General features: G+C 51.4%; 1 protein-coding gene across 1 annotated transcript in view; it reads left to right on the top strand.

Annotated features, from left to right (window-relative positions):
- Nucleotides 1–21,187, top strand: part of Polr1a (RNA polymerase I subunit A) — a 53,229-nt gene extending 32,042 nt beyond the window's left edge. Inside the window, exons 16-34 of the mRNA XM_051203273.1 lie at nucleotides 451–634; nucleotides 1,633–1,715; nucleotides 1,808–1,966; nucleotides 3,061–3,159; nucleotides 4,599–4,751; nucleotides 6,290–6,372; nucleotides 7,439–7,604; nucleotides 8,509–8,730; nucleotides 9,436–9,650; nucleotides 10,270–10,437; nucleotides 10,850–10,985; nucleotides 11,397–11,554; nucleotides 14,689–14,815; nucleotides 16,284–16,394; nucleotides 16,910–17,185; nucleotides 18,106–18,306; nucleotides 19,369–19,486; nucleotides 19,908–20,072; nucleotides 20,350–21,187. Of these exons, the coding sequence (XP_051059230.1) occupies nucleotides 451–634; nucleotides 1,633–1,715; nucleotides 1,808–1,966; nucleotides 3,061–3,159; nucleotides 4,599–4,751; nucleotides 6,290–6,372; nucleotides 7,439–7,604; nucleotides 8,509–8,730; nucleotides 9,436–9,650; nucleotides 10,270–10,437; nucleotides 10,850–10,985; nucleotides 11,397–11,554; nucleotides 14,689–14,815; nucleotides 16,284–16,394; nucleotides 16,910–17,185; nucleotides 18,106–18,306; nucleotides 19,369–19,486; nucleotides 19,908–20,072; nucleotides 20,350–20,450 (2,925 nt within the window). The 3' untranslated portion in view covers nucleotides 20,451–21,187. The remainder of the gene's footprint in view (nucleotides 1–450; nucleotides 635–1,632; nucleotides 1,716–1,807; nucleotides 1,967–3,060; nucleotides 3,160–4,598; nucleotides 4,752–6,289; nucleotides 6,373–7,438; nucleotides 7,605–8,508; nucleotides 8,731–9,435; nucleotides 9,651–10,269; nucleotides 10,438–10,849; nucleotides 10,986–11,396; nucleotides 11,555–14,688; nucleotides 14,816–16,283; nucleotides 16,395–16,909; nucleotides 17,186–18,105; nucleotides 18,307–19,368; nucleotides 19,487–19,907; nucleotides 20,073–20,349) is intronic.
- Nucleotides 21,188–26,870: the final 5,683 nt, after the last annotated feature.

Genomic DNA, 26,870 nt, shown 5'->3' with positions numbered 1-26,870 from the left:
TGGTGAAGAAGCATCTGAAGTCTGCAGCTGGCTGTATATTTTTAACAGGGCCTGCTTTCCTCTATTCCTCCCTCTTCCCTCTTTCTTTCAGGGTTGGGTATTGAACCCAGGGTCCCCTGCATGCTTAGCATGAACTCTACCAGTGAACTCCATCTCCTGTCCTGTGCCAGGACTAACAGTTGTCCTGTGTAGACCCAGAGCAGCTCCTCCTTTTCCCTGTACAGATTAACAATTTATTGTGTGCAGTCAAAAACTTAGCCAGCGTGTGTTCATCTCCCCTTTTAAAGTATGTGTTAGTGTCATATAGTCCCTCCTTTTTTCCCTGAAGGGTTTGAGGCAGGCCACAGTAGAGGGACATACAAAATAAGGCTGATAATACTTGACTTGTGCGGGTGTCTCCTCCAAGAGATGTCCCCTGCAGCCTGGCATTGGTGACCTCTCCCTACACAGGTGATCATCAGGGGAGGGGAGCTTCTTTGCGGGGTGCTGGACAAGGCACACTACGGGAGCTCTGCCTATGGCTTGGTCCACTGCTGCTATGAGGTCTATGGAGGTGAGACCAGCGGAAGGGTTCTCACCTGCCTGGCCCGCCTCTTCACTGCCTACCTGCAGCTCTACAGAGGGTTCACCTTGGGTAAGTACTTGGCTCTGACCCTGCAGGGCAGCATCTAGGCCATTTTCTTGGTGGATGTTTAGGCTCTCCCACATATACCGTTCCTTTCCCCACAGAGCACAGAGCAGTCTTGCCCATCCTGCTTCCCTGTTCACCCCACCCTTTACAATAGGAGAAGCTCCTACGCCCAGCTCACAAGACCAGACCTAACCAGCTGTGGTGCTTGCAGCTTTGTGAACAAATGGCACAGACAAGAATGGCTCACGTGCACGGATGACCCATGTGTCGCAAAGCTGACCGAGGAAGCAAGGCCAAGCCAGGAGGGAGTAGAGCTTTGAGGGAGGGCTGGCTGGCCGTATTCCGACCCTGTTTAGATAGAGGTCATCATTACAAGGATGACCTGGTTGTGTCCTCACGGTGGGTCCTGTGGTTTTGGCTTCCATGGAGAGGAATCTTTTCTGCTCAGATGTGGTCTTCAGAAACCTCCGGGTTTCCAGGCTATTGTACTAGGAATCCAGCTATTCCTTCTAGTTTTTGGATAGTCAGTTGTTGCCTTCCCACTCAAGCCTCGGCTGCAAAATACTGTTGGGATGGAAAGAGTCCACTGTCTGTGAGGCAGGGCTGAGAACCGTCTGAGTGCTGCCCGCAGTTGACATGAGTGTGAACTTGCATACGTACATATTCACAGCTGTACATAGGGCTCCTGGGACACTCAACTGTCAGCCTCTCTTCTGCCCCTGAACAGCTTTTTAACCAAAATCTCCAGCCTTTTCATCCCGCACAGATTTATTGGATGTAGCCTAGGCTTCCGTTCTACCCCCATGTCCCTCAATTTTGAGCCTTGATTTTATCACTTATGAAGTGTGTAGGCTTTCTTAAGCATGCACTGATATTTTATATCTCTCGTCCAGAGCTCCCTGTATCTGTGACTCTCAGCTTTGAATCTGAGCATCATCAACTTTACAAGCCAGGGAGACATTAGCCTAGGCCCTGTTGAACTTATCTGTTTGACTTTGCAGGTGTAGAGGACATTTTGGTTAAGCCAGATGCAGATGTAAAGAGACAGCACATCATTGAAGAATCCACCCAGTGTGGACCCCGGGTAAAGAGGAGGGTTGGGAGGCTGTGACCTGCTGTCCAGGGGCCAGTTACCTTACAGACTAAAACCTCCTCCTGTTCCTTTCTTCATCCTAGGCTGTCAGGGCTGCACTGAACCTGCCAGAAGCTGCGTCATGTGATGAGATCCAGGGGAAATGGCAGGATGCCCATCTGGGCAAAGATCAGAGGGATTTTAACATGATTGATATGAAGTTCAAGGAGGAAGTGAACCATTACAGCAACGAGATCAACAAGGTTAGCCTAGCCGTCCAGTGCACAGATCCCCATCTTTTTGAATGCTGGTTTTTGTTGATTTGCTTTTAGCTACATTTTGATTCTCACCCTGGGCCCTTTAGAGCAGTCTGACTATTTAACAACTGAGTAGGTGAGGTGTGAAGTTGGGTAGGTAGACTCTGTCTTTGTGAAGAGCTCAGGGCCTCGTTCTCTCCATTAGAGTCTGGGAAGGCCTCGAGTTCATGCTAAAAAAGGGAACAGTTTGTGCAACATTTCTAAGTGTGTTTACTTTGGAGTTGTTGCATTAAGAGGGACTGAAGAAGGAAGTTGGGCTGTAGAACCATTCCACTGAAGGCGGATGAACAGAATGAAGGGGCAGAAGCCATAGCTGCTTATGCAACAGAGCCGGGGTGAATGCCTGGCTTCAAGTTCATGTAGTACTTTGTACTTGCTGTGAGACCTTATGTAAGTGGTGTGACAGGGCTCTTAGAAGCAGGGTCCTAGGACACCTAGAGGCAGGTGTATGAGGAACACTGCTTCTCGGTGCTTGCAGAGAGGGTTAGGCACATGTACATTGCCAAGCCCAGCCTGTGGCAGTTCAGGAGGAGGGGGAATCTGCGTAGGTTGAGGTCACGACAGCTTGCTTCACCCTGTGCTCCTGCTCCAGAGCCTGAACTCCCTACCCTGTGGTTTGGAGGAGGAGCCAGCTAGCCTGGCTTCCACTGTGCCTGGTAGACCCTGGGCCCAGCCTGAGTTAAGAAAGGACAAGGCTATCACGCAACATCGGGGTTTGTCTGTGGGCCTCCTTCCTGCCTTTCAGCATTCATCTGCTGGCCTGCAAGATAGCTCTCCTCGATAGACGTTTTTATTCAGAGAAGCCTTCTAGTCAGGGAAAGCAGGAGCCTTGTCCACCAGGACACCAGGAGCACAGCTTAGAATAGCTTCCTGTCCCACAGCTCCCACTTCCTGCCCTCTGCCCCTCCTGTGTTGACTAGGGTGTCTGGATCCCCCGGCAAAGGCTGAAACAGATTCAGAACCCAGGATCTCTTTACCTCCTGAATGTGGAATTTCAAAGAGGATGACATCTCTGACCAGTGTGCCGATTTAACCCACAGGCATGCATGCCTTTCGGCTTGCACAGACAGTTCCCCGAGAACAACCTGCAGATGATGGTGCAGTCTGGAGCCAAAGGGTCAACCGTGAACACGATGCAAGTATGAGCAAAAGTGCCTTACCCAGTGCGCCAGCGGGGTGGGCTGCTGTCGGGGGTCAGCTTACTGGTTCATTTCTGATTTTAAAAATCTTCAATTCATATAAAATATAACTGAGAAGACTGAAAAACACGAAAGCATGTGTAGACATCAATGCAGGTGCTAACCAGTGTCAGTGCTGTAGACAGAGTTGATAGAAATATGCAAGTGGGTTGTGTGCCACCTGCAGATGTATTATACCGTGTATTGTGCTATATATATGCATGTGTTATATCTGCACACTGTGTGTCTGTAAACCTTCAGTATAGATCTTGATGTTGAAGTGAGGAGATGGCTCAGTAGATAGTTTGTGCTTCACAAGCCCAAGGACCTGAGTTCAGATCTCCAGAGCCCACACCTTCTCATGGGAGGGTGGTACAAAGATAAGCCCCTCAAGGTCATTGGCCAATGAAAGACCCTGTTTTAAAACATAAAGGCGACAGCAGATTGAGGAAACAGCCACCGTCAAACTCTGGCCTTCACAAGTTCATACACACAGAACTTAGGACGTTGTATTCTTCTACGGGTCCTCGAGTCTCATTATCCTCTCGGAGTTCCTTGGTGTATGGAGACATTCTCACAAACCTTAGTGCCTGTTTTGGTGTAGGTTATTTTGGTTTTCAATCCTGACAACCTTGAGAGACTCTTAAGGGACATGTGGGCACCAAGACATGGAGTGGACACCTTTCCAAAGTCCGCTCCCTAAAGGGAAGTATGGATGCATCCCCACAGGAGGATTCGCATGCAGTTTCCTAAGCATATGGTGACTCCTCTGGCTCTAGGGTTAGTTTTTCCTGTGGACTTCCATTTCCCCATCGGAAGTTTTCTTAGGGTTCTGGTGCTGTGATAGAAACACGGTGACCAAAAGCAGCTTGGGGAGGAGTTTATGTCATCTTACAGCTCTCAGGTCATACTCAGTGGCTAACTCAGCCTGCTGTCTCATTCAACGCAGGACAGCCTGCTCAGGGGTGACACCGACCCCAGTGAGCTGGGCCCGCCCTCGTTAATCGTTAACAAAGAAAATTCATCATAGGGTTGCTTCCAGGCATCCTGATAGAGGCATTCTCAATTGCGGTTCCTCTACCCAGGTAATTGTAGCTTATGTAAAGTTGTCAAAAAGCAACCAGGACAAACCTTCAAGTCCCTGTCAGGTGTAGCATGATAATTCTAAGTCATGGCTTCTTTTCTAAGCATCACTTGTTCGCAGGTGTCCTCAAAAGGGAAAAACAAGCCAGAGCCAACTTTTTCTTGAATGTGCTTCCATGACTCGTTTGAACATCTACTTGGCCTTCTAGATGTTTGTCCAAATGCTTTTCTTAAAGGAAAGCTGGACGCTTTGTTCATACGAGTGCCGCTTTGCACTCACAGAGTCCTCCGGTGTCCTTTGTGTCTCCTTTCTCCAGATCTCTTGCCTGCTGGGCCAGATTGAGTTGGAAGGTCGGAGGCCCCCACTGATGGCATCTGGCAAGTCACTGCCCTGCTTTGAGCCTTACGAGTTCACCCCCAGGGCTGGTGGCTTCGTCACTGGAAGGTTCCTTACTGGTATCAAGCCTCCTGTATGTGTATTTTTAGTATTTTCCCCCAGTTTTAGACCTAGTAGTGCTGACCTATGATCTTATCATTAACAGCACAAGAATAGTCAAATGAAAAATGGTAAAGGCTAGACCACAGGCTCCAAGAGCACACAAGCAGTGCATGGTGATCACTGTCGTGCTACTGCAGCTAACAAAGTGCTAACACGTAGCAGGCATGTCTCATGTGTATAGTGGCTAAGTAAAAAGATTGAGCCAGGTGTGGTGGCTCATGCTGTAATCCCAGTATTTGCCCAAGGTAAGTCCTTGCCTCGGAAAAAAAAATAAAAAAAATAAAAAAAATAAAAAGATAAGATCGATGTTGTCCTCACCCTTGGCTGTGATGTAGCTAGAAAAAGGAGTGTCAGCCACCAAGGTCTCGTGTCACTAAAAGGAGCATGATGGAGATTAAACTAAATTAAAATGTTATGCAGTCCCCATTTTCTGTTCCCTCTCCTCACTTTATAGAAGTGGGACATCTGTAGAAGGCACCTAATTTTGCTTCAGCAAATACATTCCTTAAGGGGAATGGCCTTTTGCATGTTAGTACCTTGGTTCCCAGGTGTGGTGCATGTCTGAAAGGGTGCCAGATCTGTCTTCCAAGGCTGCTGACTACTCCATTGATCAAATGGCATCCCCTGGGTCACCCACCGCCTGTAGGCAAGAGACGGTGGTGGGTTGATGTAGACTAGAATATTCTGAGAGTTTAGAGGTCAGCCTGGTCTACATAGTGATTCCAAGACACCCAGAGTTACATAATAGAGAGACCCTGTCTCAGAAAGAGAAGAAATCATTGTAGTAGATGGTGTTCAGAATTCCTTTATGTAATAAAACAGAGTAGGGTGGTAAAGAAAATAGTTCTGCGTAATAAGGAGTGGGGTGTGCCATAAAGTTATACTGTGTGCGCATGCGTGCGTGAGTGTGTGTTTGCATATGGATGTTGTAAATACATTCTTCCTGTGATGGAAGTCAAAACTTTGGAAAAGCTATATAGACAATATCCTTTAGTATATCAAGAAATCATTGAGCTGGGCATATAGCTCACAGCTATAATCCCGATTTTAGCTCACAACTGTAATCTCAATTTGGAGCCTGAGGCAGGAGGGTCACAGACTCAAGATCAGCTTGCACTGCACGTGAAGGAAGCCCTTACCACACAACCAGGCAAAGAGAAGTGTGGGAAACACCTTAACTGCTGAATCCAAGCACGGGACGTACAGGATGGCGTTGCTTCTCCCTGGAAATGTGGCATGAGGTGTCTTGAGGATGGCATAGTGGCTTTTGATCCACCTGTCCCTCTACTTCAAGCAGGGAAGAGAGAGATCCCAAGGGACCACAGAAATAAACATTCAGAGCCACCGGGCTTGTGGAAGCTAGGGTTCTAGGATCTAGGAGGGGTTCTAGGGTCTAGGAAGGGAGCAGTCTGCATGGCTAGGAAAGGTGCATGATGGCACCTGAGTGTCCCTCTAGGGAATACACTGCTCACTGCCCCCTCTGAGATTTGGCTCCCCACGTTCCCGTAGGAGTTCTTCTTTCACTGCATGGCGGGACGAGAAGGCCTAGTGGATACTGCTGTCAAAACCAGCCGATCTGGCTATCTCCAAAGGTAAAAGCACCTGTAGCCTCTGGTGGGTGGGTTCCCAGGACCTTGCACCCGTCATGTGTCACTGAGGGCTCTTTGGATGGTTTAGTCTCTTTTAAATGACTCCATGTGTGGCCTGCGACTGAAAACAGCAGTGTGTTTGTACCTCACTGATTGAGCATGCCCTCAGAGGGTTGGTTACACAGTAGGCCCTGTATTCTGCAGGCCTTCTGCGTGTGCCCAACCTGTGTGCGCTGCATGTGCTTAAAAATATCTGTGAACAGGGCCCAACACAAAACTGTAACCTAGACATCATGGGATTCTTTATGCATGTGTAAAGTTCGGTTACTCAGTTCTCAGGGTTGAACTTTGTGATGACAACATGGTGAGCAGGGTCAAAAGGCTGGGCAGTCTGGTTGGCAGTAGTGAGCTTGTCCTTTGTTTGAGAGGCTCAGCAACCTGGGGTAAGTAGAGTGCTCTAGTAGCAGGTGTCCCCCTGGGAGGTCACCAGCCAAGACCTTTTCTTTCCTCTCTGGTAGAAAAGGCTAGGTCATGTACCTAGTCTTGTTATGGAGATGGAGGGATTGGATTTTAAATCTAGACAAAGCCCAACTAGAAGGAGCAGACATACAGGCAACAGATCCCTGCATTCTCCTGTCCCATGTCTGTCCCTGCCCTCCCTCTCCACAGTGCAGAGTGGGAGGTTCGGCCTCTGGGGCTTTTTGACATGGTACTTTCTGAGCTCAAAGAGCATATGCTTCTGAGAATAATGATGGGAGTGGAGGGCACAGAGACCCTGTACTTGTCCAGCTGCTCTGCTGAGCACTGGGGGGCTGGGTGACAGGCAGCACTGGTCCTCTGTGTCTTCCCCTCAAAGCTTTGCTCACTGGTTACTGCTTTGACATTTCTCCTATTCCTGAACTCAGACTTGCCAAGCCTACATACCCTGTTCTGGTCTCTTCCTCTTTGGCCCAATGACAGAGAGTCATTGAGGTAGAGGCACTCCTGAGTGGCCTGTTGGTTAGAAACCCCTCAGAGCCCCCTGGCAGGTGTTTGCTCTGTGGGCACTGAGCATGGTGTTTGCTCACAGGTGCATCATCAAGCACCTGGAGGGGCTGGTCATCCAGTATGATCTGACAGTCCGTGATAGCGATGGCAGCGTGGTCCAGTTCCTGTATGGGGAGGATGGCCTGGACATCCCCAAGACACAGTTCCTGCAGCCCAAACAGTTCCCCTTCCTGGCCAGCAACTATGAGGTAAGGTCAGACTCTTGTGCCTGTGGTGATGGCAAGAATCAATCCATGCGATCGATGAGAAAAACTGGACATTTGTAAAGCCCCCACCAGTGTCCTGACGTGATTGATATCTTCCAAGCTCCTGCTTGGACCCTGACCACATGCGTGTCTATGGAGTAGTAGCTGTGTTTGTGGTCAGGGGCCGCTGGGCCTTCAAGTGAAACACAGAGCAAGCACTCTTGGTTCTTGGTGAAATCTAAGGGCTGTAGCAGCACTCTGCAGTGCTGAGGCCACTAAATGCTGAAGCTAGGGTAGCCAGCTGGTGAGAGGCAGGGCAAGGGTTTGAACGCAGGCTACTTTACACACATCTGTAACTTGTATATTCCTTAATGCCAAGTAATGGCCATCTCTGTGGACTGAACAGTTACCCTGCTTTTCAGATACAGGAGCTGAAATCTTCATGAGCTGTCCAGGACTTAGTGGTTTTTGTTGTTGTTTTGTTTGTTTGTTTTCAAGACGGTTTCTCTGTGTAGCCCTGGCTGTCCTGGAAATCTGTAGTCCAGGCTGGTCTTGAACTCACAGAGTTCTGCCTGCCTGTGCCTCCCGAGTACTGGGATTAAAGGCGTGAGCTACCACCACCGGACGCTGGGCCAGGACTTAGTTCTGATGGCAGTTAAGATCTCACTCTTGGCTGGGCCCTCGTTGCACCTGTCTAAGTACCTGGGCCACCTTTTTTCTTCCCAAGGCTGCCCTGAATGAGCCGTTCTCTCGTCACAGTGAGGACTTTACTCACCAGTGGGCACTCGATCCCTCCAAGGAGTGTCCTGAGGAGTCTTACACATACCTTGGGTCCCTTGAAGTCATGCAGTGTGGCCCACCTTTCATGTTGCCATCCTACCTGCGTGGTTGGTTTGTTTGTGTTTAGGTGATAATGAAATCCAAGCATCTTCATGAAGTTTTATCCAGAGCAGATCCCCAGAAAGTGCTCCGCCACTTCAAAGCCATTAAAAAATGGCATAGCAAGCATTCCGGTGCCCTGCTGAGAAGAGGCGCCTTCCTGAGTTTTTCCCAGAAGATCCAGGCAGCTGTGAAAGCTTTGAACCTCAAGGGCAAGAACGAGAATGGCCGCAGCCCAGAAACCCAGCAGGTAACATGGGAGGCTGTGTCCTTGGTGCCTGGCATGTTCAAGCCTCAGCTGGAGGACGGACAAGAGAGTACTCCATAATAAAGAATGGTACTAGTTAAGACGCCAGTGGCGGCCATGTCAGAGTATATATAAGTAAGAGACTCATTGGAGGGTGTGAGTAGCAGGGCTTGAGGGGATTACTTGGGCTGGTGATTGGGGCTCTTGACCGCACCAGGCATGAAGGGTCAGGGAGACCAGAGGGAGGCCAGCTGTGAGCAGAGCTCTGGGTAGAGATCTGTTAGAGAGAGGGCCAGCCTAGGTTGGGGGGAGAGGTGCTAACTGGCGTCCTTAGTCACCTCGCTCCTAGTGTCCTGGTTGTCTGGGACAGTTCCTCGCCTCTTGCCATACCATGATCATAAACACTGCCCATTTGACTCCAGAGGAATCCCAGTTGGACAGTAAATAATGATGTCACGACCCTACCCTGCTTCAGACAAGCCAGGATGAATTGGCAAAAACATTCTGGTCAGCGGCATGCCATGGGACGGAGTCTGCTCCCCTGTCTTAAGTGTTGATGTGGTTCTTACCTCACCACAGGCAGATTTTCTGCCTTGCATTTTTCTTTCATCCAAAGCCAACCCTTTGAATCGTCTTCTGCCACTGGCTATGCCCTGGAGTTGGTGATGCCCTCCCGTCTAGCTAAAATACATCTTGCCGTCTGTTCAGATGTTACAGATGTGGTATGAGTTAGATGAGCAGAGCCGAAGGAAATACCAGAAGAGGGCCGCTCCTTGTCCCGACCCTAGCCTGTCTGTGTGGCGCCCAGACATCTTCTTTGCATCTGTGTCCGAAACATTTGAAAAAAAGATTGATGACTACAGTGAGGAGTGGGCAGCTCAAGCAGAGAGGAGTTACAAGAAGTCAGAGCTCTCTCTCGACAGGTGAGGACATTGATCAGTGTCATGGTGTATGGGCCTCCTGACCCACTTCCAAAAGAGGAAGGCAACTTCCACCTGCAACCCAGAAGGTCATGTTTGCCTTCAAAAGCACCCAGAGGAACATGCATGGACATGTTGCTCTGTGGCTTCCTCCACATGTGTGCTGCCCTCCACACGTAGTTGTTCATACACATCCCGGTTTGTTGAGCCCCTTCCATGTAAGACAGTGGTTGTTGCTAACGGGCCAGCCACCTGGGAAGGACGGTTAGTGTATTGCAGAATTATACAGTGCAGATACATGTGATGTCATCTCCACATGCCGGGGCACACCTCTAACTCTGACTGCTTTGTAAACCGGAACCTATTTCCAGTTTGTTTAACAAGAAGTGTAAGCCTTCTCCAAACCTCTCTTGCTATTGGGGGAGGAGTTATGAATGGTCCCCAAAATAACCACTGTCAGAGGCCTGTTTACTGGCCTGGCAAGGACAGGTGATGCTCTTGTGGCAAACCTGAACAATTCAAACAAGGAAGCAGCTAGTGCTTTGTGTCTGCTTTCTGGCGGTGTGGTGGGCGGGCTGGCTGATACTCGCTCTCCATCCCTGCTGCCCCCTTCTGTCTCCAGGCTGAGGACCTTACTGCAGCTCAAGTGGCAGCGCTCGCTATGTGACCCAGGAGAAGCTGTTGGCCTGCTGGCCGCCCAGAGCATCGGGGAGCCCTCCACACAGATGACACTGAACACCTTCCACTTCGCTGGCAGAGGCGAGATGAATGTCACCCTGGGTATTCCAAGGTATGGGGCATGAGGGCGCACACCTGTGCAGCTGTGAGGTCTGCAATGCTCCCGGGGCAGGGAAGGGAAGCTGGTGAGTGAGAGGTGAGGTCTCCTCTAAGTAAGGATCCTCGGTTGATTCGGAGCCTGAGTTCTCTCTGTGGCTAGACGTTTAGGATCTCTGGATAGTTTCCCCAACTTCCCAACATGAGGGTTCTCTCCCGTGACTGCAGGAGGCTGAGCCCGTAGACTGGAGGTTGAGGGTGGTGGGCTCAGTAAGAATGCGGAGGGCTGGCTCCACTTTAGTCTTTGCTCCATCTCTCATCCACTTGGTGAGCTCTAGCTTCTGAAAGCTGAGAGTGGTGAAGGGAGCAAGTGCCAACATGAAAGACGTCTCCTGCAAACCAAACCTGATATGTCCTTACTCTGACAGACTGAGGGAGATTCTCATGGTGGCCAGTGCCAACATCAAGACACCCATGATGAGCGTGCCTGTGTTCAATACCAAGAAAGCATTGAAGAGAGTGAAGAACCTGAAGAAGCAGCTCACCAGGGTGTGCCTGGGCGAGGTAACGTCTCTCATACACAGTTACACACTGAGTGAAGGCCTAATCCTGCATCCTCCTACCCCAGTGGGTAGGAGCAGCCTGCTGGCCGCTGGGCCCCAGACTTCCACCAGGGAGGCAGATGCTATCTCTGCCAGGTGCTAAGCAGGAAGAAGCTTTTAAGATCAATGTCAATTCCATAGCATCTGCCTGAAGAACGCAGTAAGAGCGTTCCAGGTTAACTTAGCACACTGCAGGAGGCTCGCAGTCTGGAAGAGCTTTCTAGGCTGTGCACTCTCCAGCACAGCTCTCCAGGGTTTCTCTGGAGTCTGGGGCTGTGGCCCCAGCTGCTTAGACTTTTGGTGTCTTGTGATCCACATGTACACACTCACCTGTGGGCTGAATGGGTCAGACTGTCTGTCCATCTGGTTCCAGGTGTTGCAGAAAGTTGATGTCCAGGAGTCCTTCCATATGGGAGAAAAACAGAACAGATCCCGGGTCTATGAGCTCCGGTTTCATTTCCTGCCACATGCATATTACCAGCAGGAAAAGTGCCTGAGACCTGAGGACATCTTGCACTTCATGGAAACCAGGTCAGGACTCAGCTGTGTTCATCCTTGACTTTGCCCATGAAACACTCCTGGCATGAGCCCGCTTTAGAAAACAGTAGCCCTCCCCCGAGTCTGGCCTGTTAGTGTGAACCTCTGAGTCACTTACCATTCCCGCTTAAGTCCTCTCCAGCTTATGGTGTCAGGATCTGGAAGGACCTGTACAGGAAGCAGGAGCCCCTCACAGTGATGCTCCGTGATGCAGACCAGCTCACGGTGTAGAGTTGGACGCCGCATGGTTCCAGGCCGTGATGTGGTTCCTTGTTTATTTCTAGTCTGCTGGTAGATGGAGACTCAGCTTAGAAATACTGGTTTCTACCCTCTGGGGAGAATGCACTTCCTTTTCCCCTCAAGTCCAGGTAACTGCTGGGTGTCTGAAAGCACAGGCCATAGTGCTGAATGTACAAGGTCGGTGAGTGGGAAGTTCACCAGAGCACTCACTGAGCTGATGGTGGAGAAGCAGGTTTGGAGACCACTGGCAGAGTGTGGAGCCTGTTTGAGGAGGTTGGCAAGAATGGGGTCTGGGTGCCCATATCTTGTGATTTAAAACTGAAAGGCTTGTCTCCTCTTGCTGTCTCGTTACATGCTTTTGCTTTGGATAAGGAGAGGGAGAGAAGGAAAAGTAGCAACTACTACATATACTTTTAGGCAAAAGGGATTTCAGCCATAGGGCCTGACCACTGCCTTTACTATAGGCAGGGTCCGCAGGTCTCCCCAGAGCTGCTAACTTGTGGGGAACTAGGCAAGCAAGGTGGCTCAGTGCGTGAAGACACGTGCTGCCAAGCCTGGCATTTGATCGCTGGGATCAGGGTGGAAGGAGAGAAGTGACTCCCAACAGTTGTGTCCCCTGCCTCTGTTTGCATACCGGCACGCGTGCACACCCTCGCACAAAGTCCCCTTCAGCCATCCCACTCCTGTGCTGAGTTAGCCCAGTCAGTTACTGAGGTGGGCGAGACCAGCCGCTCCTAAAAATAGCACACTGTGAACTGGCCTGAGCAGATGGCCTTTAGGGTGTTGTCAGAACAGTTGAGCTTGGATCAAAAGGTGTTTGGACAGGAATCACCGCCTGGCTGATCCTGCGCAGGTGACATGAGCCCTGAGTGTGGTCACTGACAGTACAGGCTCCAGCCTGCCAGCTTGGCAGTTAACGGAGAAGAGCAGGGTTCCCGAGTACAGCGGATGTTTATGTTGGCATGGAAGCTCTCTTCTGAGAAGTGCGAATCAGAAACATGAGAGGGGGCAGAGGTGGCAGCTTGCCTCATTTCTCCACTTTATTTAACTGCCACGCAGGTAGGACACCGTGAGGCCCATGCCAGCTGAGTTTAGAGTTCTGTCTACCTTGTGAAAATAGTAAATCACTTTAAAAAAAAAAAAAAAAAAAGATTTATTTGTATTACTTTAAGTGTGTGTGTGTGGGGGGGGTATAGGCATGGTGTGTGCAGGTGTCCAAAGAGATGGCAAATCCTCCCGGCATCAGAGACAGCGTAGCCTCTAGGAACCAAACTGGGGCCCTTGGGAAGGGCAGTGTGTGCTCTTAACCACCGAGCTATCCTACTAGTACACCGCCTTTTTGTTTGTTTTTTCCTAGCAAGTGACAATTCCGGCTTGTGTTCCCTGCAGTAAAGCACTTTTTCAGCTGTGATAAACAAGGCATTGTGTAGTCACTTTGGGCAGAGGCGATGGTAGTGACTCCATAGCAGGCCTCTGAGGTCTCGGGCAGATAAAAGTACGAGCAGCCTGAAATCTGGGCTGCGGTTTGAGAGTTCCTTTGTCAGCCCAGGCAATGAGTGACTCAACCACTTAAGGCCTGAGAGCTCACAGGAAGTGGAGGGGGCCTGAGAGCCCTCCCCCTGAGAGCTCACAGGAAGTGGAGGGGGCGTGAGAGCCCTCCCCCTGAGAGCTCACAGGAAGTGGAGGGGGCGTGAGAGCCCTCCCCCTGAGAGCTCACAGGAAGTGGAGGGGGCGTGAGAGCCCTCCCCCTGCAGCTGCTTCTCCTTTTTTTCTGCCTCTGACACCCCTTTTCCTTCTCTCTCCTCATCTGTGAGACCAGGAGTTTTTTTTTTTAAGTACATAATGGAAAGAAAAGGAACAAAAACAGAGGTGTCCCTTGAGGAGACACAAGCACACATGTCTTAAATGTCCCTACAGACGTTCTTCACTGTGAATGGCGTGGACTAACCTGAAGGAGGGGCCAGAGTGGCAAAGTGTAAACAGCATTGAACTGAGAGCCAAGGGCTGTAGGTTCTGCTCCTGCCCCAGCCACGAACTTGACCCAGGAGCCCCTCCCGCAGTCGGAGTGACTGAGCAGCAGGGGGTGGGGATGTTAGCAGGCACTTTTGGAAACAGTGAAAGGTCATGCTCATAGTTGTTTCTGTAGGATAAGAGGTTCCTCTGCCGTCTGGCCCTCTGGTTCCTTTCAAAGAGCGTTCACTGAGGCTCGTCACTCCCCTTGCTTTGGGACAGTCACACAAGAACACGTTGGCAGCGCCTCAGGAAAGCGCTGTTACGTTGCTGTGTCCCATTCACAAGCAGATAATTGGTTCTGCTTGTCCACTGTCACCCGTGATTGCAGTAGTTCTGGACACCCAAAGAGGCAGGCAGCGTAGGAAGGCGTTTTAGAGGAGTTACAGCCGCACCTCAGCCTAGCCTTGGAGGATGGTAGCAAGATTGGGAATGTTATTGAGAGGACAGTCGACCCAAGGGTGCCTCCTGCCATTGACCCGAGTAGATGGCAAGCTCGGTGGCACTTTTACCTGCCTATTACCATTTACAATGACACTAATAACTGTCTGTTACCAGATACAAGCTCTACCAAGCCTTAGGGGAAATGTCTGATGCTTAGAACAAGCTTGCACCATGTGTCTTAAAACCCGCATTGTCCAGACAAGCAAGTGCAGGAATCGCTCTGGTCTAGGAGTGGCAGAGCACGTATCCAGATGAGACAGGCTAGAATGCAGGACTGATGTTCCTCTGACAGACTGAGAAAGTGGGAGACGGTAGAGGTGGGGAGGAGACACTGGCCTTGGTGCATTGTGCTACCTTCCATGCAGATTCCTCTGCATCGAGGGGACAGGGCACACTTAATCCTGACGGGGCTGGGCGGCTTTCTTCTCATCCAGATTTTTCAAACTATTAATGGAAGCCATCAAAAAGAAGAACAGCAAAGCATCAGCCTTCAGAAGTGTGAATACCAGAAGAGCTACACAGAAAGACTTTGATGATGCTGAGGACTCAGGGAAGAGTCGGGTAAGCATGAGCTGGGGACCTCTCGTGAAGTGCATAGGACTGATCCTAAGTTCGAGAGGCGTGGAGGGCTCCCATAGTCTCTAGGGGAGGGTTCATGGCAGTTCACAGCCTCTACAAGACTCGTCTTGGTGCTAGCCCATCTCTCCACGTACCTCGGCATCTGCTGCTCTCAGCCAGCAAACTACACTTAACGCCCAGGCATGGTGGACCAGGGAGGCTGCCAGCAGTATGGTTTGCCCGGCTCTGGATCAGACCAACGGACATCCATCTCTGATCTTGAGGGCCACCTGTAAGAAGTTTCCATCCTAAAGATGGTGTGCCCTGGGCCTCCGAACGTTCTTGTTCTGGTCTCATTTTTCTCAGCATTTAACTTCCCCCAGACCACCCAGGCGCTGACTAGAGAGGTGGCTGGAAGCAGAGAAGTTGAGGCTCAGCGACAAAAAGAGAAGGAGCAGAAAAACACAGGAGGAGTAGAAGTGGGCCAGATAAGGAGCAGTGTGGGAGGCCCCTACGGCCAGGGGCCCGCACATCCTAGGGCTGTGAGCAGAGGCCAGTGCTGATGCAGCCGGCCTGCTGGGGTGGTGTCACGTGTCCTGGGGACTCCTGGCTCTGTGCCACCTGTCTCTGGGCATACCTAGAATGAGGGGGTGGCCTAGATCGGAGAAGATGCTAGGTCCCTCCTGTACTGTGGCACAGATTGACATGGATTGTATTTAAGCTTCTGTCCAGTCTTGACTTGGCCAGAAGGAGTCTTAGACTAGGAATCAAGGCCAGGAAGATAAAGACAGCTCTTCTTCCTCGTCCCCACATAATGTTGGAAAAATATTTTTGTCAATCCTGTAATGGGTTTGGGCTGCCCTCGACCACTAAGCTGCGTCCCTTCCCCTTTAAGAAAACTGAGGGATAAACGGGAGAGGGTGATGAAGTATATGGGCATAAAAGTGCAGGGGTAGACTGTGGTCAGCCATAAGAGCTAAGCAAGGAGGGAGGGCAGAGAGGGCAGCCGAGGGTGAGGTGATGCCCAACAAAACCCACGGCTGCGCAGTGCTTTCTAAAAGTCTCTTGGCTGGGTGGTGGCGGTGCACGCCTTTAATCCAAGTACTCGGGAGGCAAAGGCAGGGATCTCTGAGTGAATTCCAGGATGGCCGAGGCTGCACACAGGAACCTTGTCTTGAAAACAAACAAACAAACAAACAAACAAAAAAAAGCAAACAAGAAGCACTCAAACATGGAAAACTTCACAGGTGCATGTAAAAAAGCTAAAGGGAAAGATGTTCGCAAACCTGAGGCTAGATGAGTAGACTGGGCGGATGGCTAGGCTAGGGAGTGAGTGGGTAGAGGTAGGTAGATGGGAACCATTGGGAAGGGGGCTGGATTACTAAGAAAAAGGGTCACTGCAGGGACAGGTGGATTCCCTGACTACTGGGTGTTAGAACTAACCATTTGTCTCCTTGATCTCAAACCACAGAGAGAGGAAGAAGGGGATGAAGAGGAGGAGGGGAACATTGTGGATGCTGAAGCTGAGGAGGGAGATGCGGATGCGTCTGACACCAGACGCAAGGAGAAGCAAGAGGAAGAGGTGGGTGCTGGCGCAGGGCAGGGCTGCCCGCACACCGAGGGTCTCCCCGGCCTGCAGGCCATCCCTCTGTCTGAAGTAGCGTCTGTCTGTCCAGCATACCTCTCGATTGAGCACACAAAACTCCTCTTGGAATCTGGCTAACCCTGAATAGGAGTCAGACTCAAGGACCCAGAGGAGACTGACAAGGAGTCAGAGTGTCTCCTGTTTGTCCAGTGGGAACATGAGCTCTCACTTTCCCCAAGCCAGTCGCTAGTGTCCTAATGTCTCTAAGGACAGAGAGGAGATTGGAGCGGCAGGAGGAATCTGGGGAGAAAGCTCAGTAAGACGGTGAGCCAGGCAAGCTGTGTGGCAAGCAAGCCGCCTCTGAGGGGGCACATCAGGACTGAGGGGTGGCCGAGGGAGGTAGATGGAGGAAGGTGAGCAGGCCAGAACAGAGAAGCTACTAGTGTGTGTGGCCAGCAGGGGGTCCAGGGGACCAGAGCCTCACAGCCTGCCTGCATTTCACTTCCTGCCAGGTTGACTATGAGAGTGAGGAGGAAGGGGAGGAGGAAATGGAGGAGGAGGATGCACAAGACGAAGGGAACATCAACGGCGAAGATGCCCACCAGGCCCGTGAGCCAGGCGAGGAAGAGGGTTCAGACCTGGAGCAGGAGTCATCCCAGAACGCTGCCCACCAGCACTCCAGGACTCAGGGAGCTGAGGCGGTGGAACGCCGGATTCAGGCTGTACGGGAGGCCCACTCATTCATTGAGGACTACCAGTATGACACAGAGGAGAGCCTGTGGTGCCAGGTCAGTCTACACAGCTGGGCCAGGGGCTTATGTCCAGCGTGACCCTCAAGTAGAAGCGAGCCACCAAGCCCACAAGCTGCTCTTCTGCATGAACATCTCCTGAAGAACCTCGCTCCTCTTTTTTTTAATATTTTATGCGTATGAGTGTTTGCCGTCAAGGATGGCTACACAGCACGTGTGCAATGCCCTTGGAGGCCAGAGGAGAGCATCAGATCTCCTGACAGGGAGGTACAGATAGTTACAGCCACCACGTGGGTGCTGGGAAGTAAACCCAGGTCCTCTGGGAAAGCAACCAGTGTTCTTATCCAGTGAGCCGTTTCTGCAGCGCCCCCAGAAGACTCTCTGCCTTTCCCAACCCCTAGTGCTCCAAAATAGTGCGTGTGTGAGTCTCAACTGCAGGCCTGCTAGATGTAGCCCTTCTAAATGAGCCACACCATTGAATCTCTCAACACAAACAGGTTACCATGCATCACAGGTCTGGCAGCTTCCTTCCTGCCAGAAGACAGTAACCCCTCAGTTCTTCCTGACCCCCTCCCTCCCGAGGATCGGGATTCTGGGCGGTTCGATGCTTTGATATCAAACTCCATGGTTCCCAAGTGGTAACTTAGAGAACAAGGCCCGCCGGTGGGACCCCAGGCCCAGTGCGACAGGCACTGTTGTGGCCATTGAAAGAACAGGCAGTGGAGTGGGCTTGAGTCTCAGTGCCCTCACTGACATCCGCTGACCCTTTCCGTCTTGAATTTGGTCCATTAAACCACCCAGTGTTCAGTCCCCCTGCCAGCTTCTGCGGCAGGGCCCTTCTCCCCAGCCAGGGGACTACTGAGTGCGCTTCCAAGGCTCCTCGGAGCGGGCCTGCAGGCTCCTGGCCCGCTCCTGCTAGGGGCCATGTCTTCCCTGGCCCAGCTCTTTTTCTCTTGTAGGTGACGCTGAAGCTCCCGCTGATGAAGATTCATTTTGACATGAGCTCCTTGATTGTGTCCTTGGCCCACAATGCCATTGTCTATACAACCAAGGGCATCACTCGGTGCCTCCTGAATGAAACGACCAACAGTGAGAATGAGAAGGAGCTTGTGCTGAGCACAGAAGGGATCAACCTCCCCGAGATGTTTAAGTACTCCGAGGTGTGTGACCTCTGCGGACTGGCTGCTGTCTGTGACCCTGCTGCTGTCGGCCCTGACCCATACTCTTTGGGAGCCAGGCACTGGTTCCTACTGACTGGGCCTTACTGGGGCACATGTGCTATGCTGTGGTCCCCAAATCGAGAGTGCACCCTCACCCATGACCCAGGAGCTCCCAGTGCTGTTAGGTTGGGAGCATAGGAGCCTGCTCACCATTAGCCCAGGCTTTCTCAGAGTCATCTGACAACCCTCTTTGTGTTGTTTTGTTTCCTCTTGAGATGGAGTTAAGAGACACTGCTGCACTGCTGGTCTGGGCGCTGCTCGCTTTATCTGGTAAACGTCGCTGCAGCCCAACCCAAGCTCCCTGCATGGAGCTGAAGGAGGGAGGCCCGGGGCCTCCATCCCATGTGCTCACCAGTCCTTCTGTGAGATGCTGCAGCCCCCGCACATAAGAGCTCCCCTCCAGGCTATTAAGGAGCTTGGGCCCGCTCTGGCCCCTTGTCCCCTAGCCCACATCACAGTATCCGTGATCCTGTGGCCCTTCCAGGGGACGAGATGCAGGGTGTGGCTTCCATTCACTTGGGGTTTGTTTCAAGTGCTCAGTCAGGCAGCCTGTCTCTGTCTCCTGGGGAATGTGGCCAGTATTGGCACAGAGCCACTGAGAGCCCCCATTGGAGCCTCAGGCCTCTAGTGAGGTAACCTGCTCCTGCCATAGGCACCCTAGAGGTGATTGAGGGTCTCTGCTTAGGGACCTCTCCTCACCTCCCAAGCGCCCATCCCAGTAAACAGATCTTTGTTAAAAGAATAATAACGGGCAACATCAAAAATGTTTCCCGCTGAATCTGAAGTGTGTCCTGGGTTGTCTTTCACACTGGTCACAGCAGCGAGCAGTCTAGGGCCCTAGCTGGTGTGCAGCAAGAGTTCTGCCAGCAGCATCCTTTCCCCTGATCCTGCTGCCGCCTGTACACACTAGACAGCGGGCACGCGAGAACGGTAGGGGACATGCATGCGCACAGAAGAGCTGACAATGGAGTACTTATGTCAGTCTCTCCTTCCCTTGCCCAGGTGCTGGACCTGCACCGCCTCTACTCCAACGACATCCATGCCATGGCCAGCACTTACGGCATCGAGGCTGCACTGCGGGTTATTGAGAAGGAGATTAAGGATGTGTTTGCTGTGTATGGTAAGCAGAGCATGGCCGCATGCCTGGCCTAGTTGGAGTACCCGATGGCCACGGCAAGAGAGCCGAGTGAACCCCGCATTGGTGGGAACAGAAGGGGTAAAGTTGCTTGAGTCTCCCCTGAGGGAGTGTGGAGGGTGGCGGCTTTGACTCTTGAGGCTGCTCAGTGGTGTCCCAGATGGGAAGTTCACCGTTGATGGCTTGGCCCTTTAAGGTTCTGGATCCCAGATAGAAGCAGCACGGTTAGAGATTCTTGTTTCCTGTGCTGCTGGGTGGACATGATGTGCAAGGTGGAGGAAGTCCAGCCGTGCCTGGGACAGGTCGGGCTTCCATAGCTGGGGAGGGGGAAGAGGCGCTGAGGGCCTGGGGTGTGCTTGTAGCCTGCCGTGTCAGGAGATGCTTCTCTTGTCTGCCCGCATGACAGGCATCGCAGTCGACCCTCGCCACCTCTCTCTGGTCGCTGACTATATGTGCTTTGAGGGCGTTTATAAGCCGCTCAATCGCTTTGGGATCCAGTCAAGCTCCTCCCCTTTGCAGCAAATGACCTTTGAAACCAGCTTCCAGTTTCTCAAGCAGGCCACCATGATGGGTGAGTGTGGCAGCGACTCGGCCTTCCCTGGGCAAATGGACTTGTCCCTCAGCGTGTCCTTCCCCTACCCCTGGCATGCAGTGATACTTGGAATCAGAAGTGGAGAGGGCAGGCGGTAAAGGTCTGCACTCTGGTGGAATAAGGAGGAAGCATCTCCTCTTCCAAAGCTGGGTACAGTGGTGCGTGCATGGGAGAGTACAGGGCCCCAGCGGCACCCACGGCGCAGCCCCAGCGTTGAGCCCCCAGCCCCTGACACAGCCTCTTCTGTCTTTCCCAGGGTCCCATGATGAACTTAAGTCACCTTCAGCCTGTCTGGTGGTGGGAAAAGTCGTCAAAGGCGGGACAGGCCTGTTTGAGCTCAAGCAGCCTCTAAGATAGCAGCCTGGCCTGGCCTGGGCCTGAGCACAGCTAGCAGACTGACAGAGCGCAGCAGAGACCTTGGGCTCCAGAAAGCAGCTGGCCCAGGCTGGACCAGCTTTGCCTTTCCCATCTCAGGATCGGCTTCCCAAGCCCTCCAAGATGACTGGCTTCACCTGTGCCCCAGGAGGCCTCAGCCTGATCCCGATGGACATGGGCGGCGCCCAGGACTTCATGCCGAGAATGCTGTGAACCAGTCCCAATCCCACCGCTGCTATCATGGCCGGTGGCTAAGGAAGCCTAGCTGGGCCCTGAAGAGCCAGGGAGGACATGAAAGCTGCCCCATGCCTGCCCTTCTCCGCTGCAGCCACTGGAGGAGAGTCCCGGGAGAGCCCCCACCCACAGCTGCTTCCCTGGGCCAAGATGAGAGACTCAGGCCCTGCTGCCCTTGTGTGAGTCTGCACTGGCGCAGACCGGCCCCACAGCCAGGAGCGTCGCTCTGGGACCCAACAGCTCCCTACCTCACAGAAAGCTCCACGGCTCCCACTCGGCATTCAGCAGGTAGCCTGGCCTTCCTGCCTCTGCTCCCGGCCTGATGTCAAAGACGGCAGTCACCCACAGGCCCTGCACCGTGCGTGACTCGGACAGCAGGGCAGAGGATTTGCTAGGCACTGCCGTTTGTGTTTGTGTTCACTGTTGTCTCAGCATGGACTGAGTAATAAATGTGCCCGGGACTGGCTGCTGGGAGAGAATCCAGATTCGGTCTTTTAATCTCTCCCCTTCATTTGTGGTTTCTGCATCTGGTAATTGGGGTTTTCTTGGCACATTCAGGGTTCAGGCGCTTCTTCCCGCTTTTTTCTGGCAATGCAGGGGCAGGCCTCACTCCCCACCCCAGTCTTCATCTCTGACTCCTGCCCGTGGCCCCATGGCCAGAAGCACAGAACAGAAGCCCGGGGAAGAGTTCGTGTCGACCTTTGCAGGGGAGAGGGCCGCAGTGGCCTCAAGGGTGAGCTGGGCTCAAGGTAGACCTTGCCAAGAGACAGAGTCTGCAGCCTCCTCCAGGCTCGTGATGGGACCCAGCCTGTTCCTTCCGTGCACACCCAGGAACGCCAGCACCTGGTGACAGACGGCAGGTCATAGGAGAATGTCATGGGAGGCAGGCATACAGGAAGGGTCCCTGGGAAACGCTGCCCTGAGGATGGCCGCCTGCAGGATAAGGCATTCATTCAGAAAAGGCGATGTGAGTGGGGTCCCTGTAAGAAACACCACGGTAATGCAGTAGCTGTGGCGTCTAGAGTGAATGGGTGTGTGGCTCCTGGTGTCAACCTCACATGGCCCTGACGTCATGGAGCTAAAGGAGGGACCCTGAGTAAAAGCTGGGGACTGACCACACCTATGCCTGACCTGTGACCTCTACTGGAGCCTGCGGTGATGGCATCTACCCACTTACACAGCTATTTGATCTCCACTTAATCCATCTTTGTCCCATTCAGCTTGGGGCTACTGTGACTCTTTTGAAAAGTGAAAACCGCTTCAGAAAAAGAACATTTGCAATCCTGAGATTGCGAAACTGTTGCCATAAGCTGCCAGGGAGACCAGCCACAAAAGGTTCTGAACAGAGAAACAGCTAAACAAGTGATCCTGTGAGATGACTCAGTGAGAGGGTGGTGAGCAGGCTCCAGACAGGAAAAACCAATGTGCTCTTTTCTACTGATCTGCTTGGGAGTGGAGTCCTGTGCCCCGCTTCAGTGCAGCCCAGGGCTGCTGGTGCTAGGCTCTACCTCTCAGCTCTGTCCAGCAACTGGGGAACGGTTTAGAAGGCTGATTACAGGACCTCACTCAAGATTAGGATAGTATGGTCTTGGGTGCAACCTGGATGTGGAAAGAGCTCCAGAAAAGCATATACAGCCAGCAAGAGTTGAAAAACCGCAGGCTTACTTAACCCCCATTACTATAACTTAAAACTGATTTCACCTAAGTGTGAGATGACAGCTCAGAAGTGAGTCACTAGCCCTGGGTCCTACAGTGAGCCCTAAATAGCTAGTGTCTCCTGGTTGCATTTGTCTGCAAGGATTTTAAAGGAAGCTGCAATGATCTAACATGAACAAAGCGTGGCTGGCAGAAGATAGGCGAGGTTCTCAGCAGGAAGCTTCTGCGTGTCCACCTTTCAAAGTTCCTGCCAGGGGACATCAACAGGACCAAAAGGAGAAGATGCTTGACCAGTCAGTATTTCCTCTGAAACAGTTCCATGAGAAATTTCCATCAAAAGTTTGGCTTGATGACACATACCTGTAATTCCAGCACTTGGGAAGCTGAGACAGAAGGATCTCAGGTTCCAATTCCTCCTGGTCTACATGTGAATTCAAGACCGTCTTGACCTATATAACAAGATCCTGTCCCCCCCCAAAAAAAAAAAAAGCAAAAACAAGGGCTAGAGGTACAGCTAGGTAGGAGAGTACCCTTGCAAGGGCCTGGGCCAGCCCCAACACAGCACATTAAAAACTTAGACCCGGAATGTCCGAGAAAAACCGTCCCTCTAGTTCATCAAGTGCCTCTGTCGTTCTGTAAATGCTAAGGAGGTCGGATGCAGGTCCCAGGTGTCGTTGAAGGCTCTGCAGTGGCTGCACCACAATAAAGTGTCATCAGAGTGGTCTTGTGCTCAGTGGTACCTGCTGGTGTCTGCCTGCACCTGGAGGTGGCGCCCAGTGCCCGTTCTCATTTCCTCCCACCCTGCTTCCATCCCAACACAACCTCTACTTGTGTGAACCATGTGGGCCTACTCTCATGGAGCCAGTAACATATCATGCCAAACACACTTCATCAGGGAGTTCTGCCTCATTTCTGGCCAAAGTATAAGATAGCCAAAAGGCATGGTGATATGCCTCGTGCACTCCCCTAGGTAGGACCAAACTGCTGGCTTTATGGCGAGCAAAGAAGTCACTTGAGTGCTCAGAGGCCAGAAGACAGAAAACTCAGAGAAATCATGAGTTCAATCATCGCTTCCCTACCTCAGTCTCTGACGCCACACACCGCCCCACCCTGCTGCAGCCATATGTGCCTCTGTGTCTCCAGCAAGTTTGAGTTTGTGTGTGAGGAAGGCTGCTGGCCCTGGCTGGTGCTGCGCTCTGTACTGGCTGACCTCTGTGCTCTTGTGACAGGACCTTAGCCACTTTGAGAGTCTCACTCCATAGCCTCAGTGGCCTGACCTGAACAACCTTACTCAGGGTTCTTTTTATCTGGGTAGATGGGCGGGTATAATGCATGTATTTGTATGTGTGTTGGAGCATGTGCGCATGTGTGTGGAGGCCAGGGCTGAGGTTAGTGCTCAGTTGCTTCCTGTCTAGTTTCTGAGACAGCGTCTCACTAAATCCAGAATTCAGAGGTACTTGATATCCAAGCTCAGGTCCACATGCCTACTGTGACTTTAATCCTCCCAGCCCGGCCCAAGATTTTCACACAGAAACATGAGCCTGATGTTCTAGTCCATGCAGCCAGTCAAACTCCCAGGAAGAGTGATGCAGTGAGGCCATGTCTCAGCAAGACAGGAGGCTGAGGGCTCTCGGCTCACAAATGGAGCTCCCTGTGCTTCAGTGGTGGTCAGTGAGTGTTCATAAAGTCATGCACAACTGTACACCAAGTGGTCTCATCTAGGGACACGTTCACATTCCCTTCCATGCACATTTGGAGCTTTCGTCACAACTGTAGCGGTGCTGCTGGAGTTCACGGTAGTCTCCACAGCAGAGCCACCCAGCTGCAAGTCCTGCAAGACTGAAAACCTCGCCACACACCTCCTCCGGGGTGGGTGCGCTCTCTGGTGAGGTGGGATTCTTTGTGCTTTAGTCTCCCCGTAGGTGCCCTACACATAGGAGTTCTTAACGGTTGCTCGCTCCTTTGCACTTCCGGAAATGGCCTGTTGGTTGTACCCCCCCCCCCCGTGTGTGTGTGTGTGTGTGTGTGTGTGTGTGTGTGTGTGTGTGTGTAGGTCAAAGGTCAGCCTCAAGTGTTTCTCAGGTGTTGCCCACTTTATCTATTTATTTAGTTAGTTTTGGTTTTTCACAATGGTTTCTCTGTTTAACAACAGCTCTGGGTGTGCTGGAACCTGCATTGTAGACCAGGCTGGCATCTAACTCAGAGATCCACCTGCCCTTGCGTCCTGAGTGCTGAGATGAAAGGCGTGCACCACCACTGTCTGGCCACTTAATTTTCTTGAGGCAGGGTCTCGCTTGCTAGCTAGGGAGCCCCGGGGATTTGCTTGTCTCTGCTTCCTCGGTGCTGGGTTTATAGCAGCACACCACCACACCGGCCCTTTTTACCCGGTTCCCGGGTCCGCAAGCTCGAGTGGCAAGCACTTCACCAGCCGAGCCGCCCCCCTCAGCCCCTCCTTCACTGCCTTCTGCTTTGAGTTGGTGTGTTTCTGTTTGTCTATTTTTAAAGATGATTTGTTGTATGTAAAAGTAGCTTTTTATAACCTGCCTTAAGTATTCTCTCCCGGATCTTTAAATGGGGAGATAAAATAGGCGAAGAAGTTGGTGCAGAGTTCAAGCTGGCAGAACCTTCCATAAGGTCAGCTCTGAGCTGGATACAGCAGCATGTGCCTGTGGTCCCTGCTATTTGGGAGGCTGAAGCTGGAGATTTGAGAGCAGTCTGGACAGCACAGTAAGATGCTGGCTCAACAAATAAATAAATAAATAAATAAATAAATAAATAAATAAATAAATGCATAGGAGAGGAAAAAAGATCTGCTTTTAGCTGTCATGACAGGTCACAATGTGGCTGGAACATTTTCTAAGGTACATAGATGAAATAAAAAGCAAATGAATATTGTAGGTGGCTATTGGAAGACTGTGTGTATGATGGCATCCCGATGTGCTGGTACTGAGAAGGGAAAATGGAAGACTGTGTATGATGGCATCCCGATGTGCTGGTACTGAGAAGGGAAAATGGAAGACTGTGTGTATGATGGCATCCCGATGTGCTGGTACTGAGAAGGGAAAATGGAAGACTGTGTGTATGATGGCATCCCGATGTGCTGGTACTGAGAAGGGAAAATGGAAGACTGTGTGTATGATGGCATCCCGATGTGCTGGTACTGAGAAGGGAAAGTGACTAGGAGAAACAAGGAAGCCAGCTCTGCTCTGCATTCCGTTTCCGTGCTCCGTTACAGTGGCCCACTTTTACCTGTGTGTGCCACACATGGGGCCAACCTAAGGCCTTTGTTCTTAGCCGGCTCACCCATCCTAGCATCAACCTGGTAAGGGGGTATGGCTCCTTCCCTCAGCTTACATCTGTTTGCGCAAGGACACCGTCAAGAAGCATGTCGATGATGGAGGACCTGAAGCCAGGCTGCAGGCTCAGAGACAGCCTCATCTCCTTCCTGTATCCAGCCCCGTTGTTAGGAAGAAGGCCACTATCATCCCAAACATTATACTGGGAAGACAATTCCTCTCATCAGGTCCCTAAAGTAAACCTAGCCAGGAAGAGTGGTGCACACCTTTAATCCCAGCACTCAAGCAGAGGCAGGCGGATCTCTGTGAGTACTAGGCCAGCCTGGTCTACAGAGTGAGTTCCAGGACAGTGAGACTCTCAAAGAAACCAAAAAACAAAAACAAAAAACGAAGGAAGGAGAGAGAGAAAAGGAAGGAAAGCCTCACAACCCTCCTCTACCATTAAGACAATGTCATGAGAATGAGACCAATGGAGACCTCAGGAGTAAATGATCGATCCGCTCAAGGGGTAGGTATCAAATGCTGCTGTCATTACAGCTTTCAGCTTTACATGAAAGATGTCTCTGGTGTTCATCCCAGCAGTTGTTACCACAGCAACAAACACACTGAACTAGGATATTTTTAATTAGAGTCTTCACTATTTTAGTAGCAAAACTCCTAATTCTCTGTACATAGATTTAGAAAACGTAAGGATGGGGTAAGTATTAAGTTTAATTTACACTGTAACTTAACCATCTGGCATATATTTGCTAATTTCTCTTTATCCTAAAGTGGCTGGCTCTGGGATTTCCTTCTTAAGCTTGGAAGATACCATTGACCCTATTTTCACTTCCTTGGGCCCCTCCATCATCTTCCCAAGAGTGATTGGAACCAGTTTTCTCTCTGTTCTTTGTCCTCAGTAGAATCCCTGCATGTCTCGCTCCTCCTGCCTCTTCTACTCTAGAAAGTTCCCAACCACTTTTCCCGAATCCATGCTCATGCTTCTGGAAGCAGCCATAAGTGGACTTTGTATGGTACAAATATAATCCTGGCTCCACCATCCTTAAACCTTTCAACGGGTTCCAGGAATCCACTAATTAAGTCTGGAGTGTGGTATATTAGTCTCCTATTGCTTCCTAACAAATGATTACAAACTTCAGTGAACATACATGTATAATTTCATAGCTCCTATGCATCCAAACTGGGCAAGGCTAAACTGGTTATTTAAACCCCACAA

The sequence above is a fragment of the Phodopus roborovskii genome, unplaced genomic scaffold (assembly GCF_943737965.1).
Source record: "Phodopus roborovskii unplaced genomic scaffold, PHOROB, whole genome shotgun sequence".
In the NCBI taxonomy this organism is placed as follows: domain Eukaryota; kingdom Metazoa; phylum Chordata; class Mammalia; order Rodentia; family Cricetidae; genus Phodopus; species Phodopus roborovskii.
Note: the sequence above shows the minus strand (reverse complement) of the source record. Positions and strands in the feature narration are given on the sequence as shown.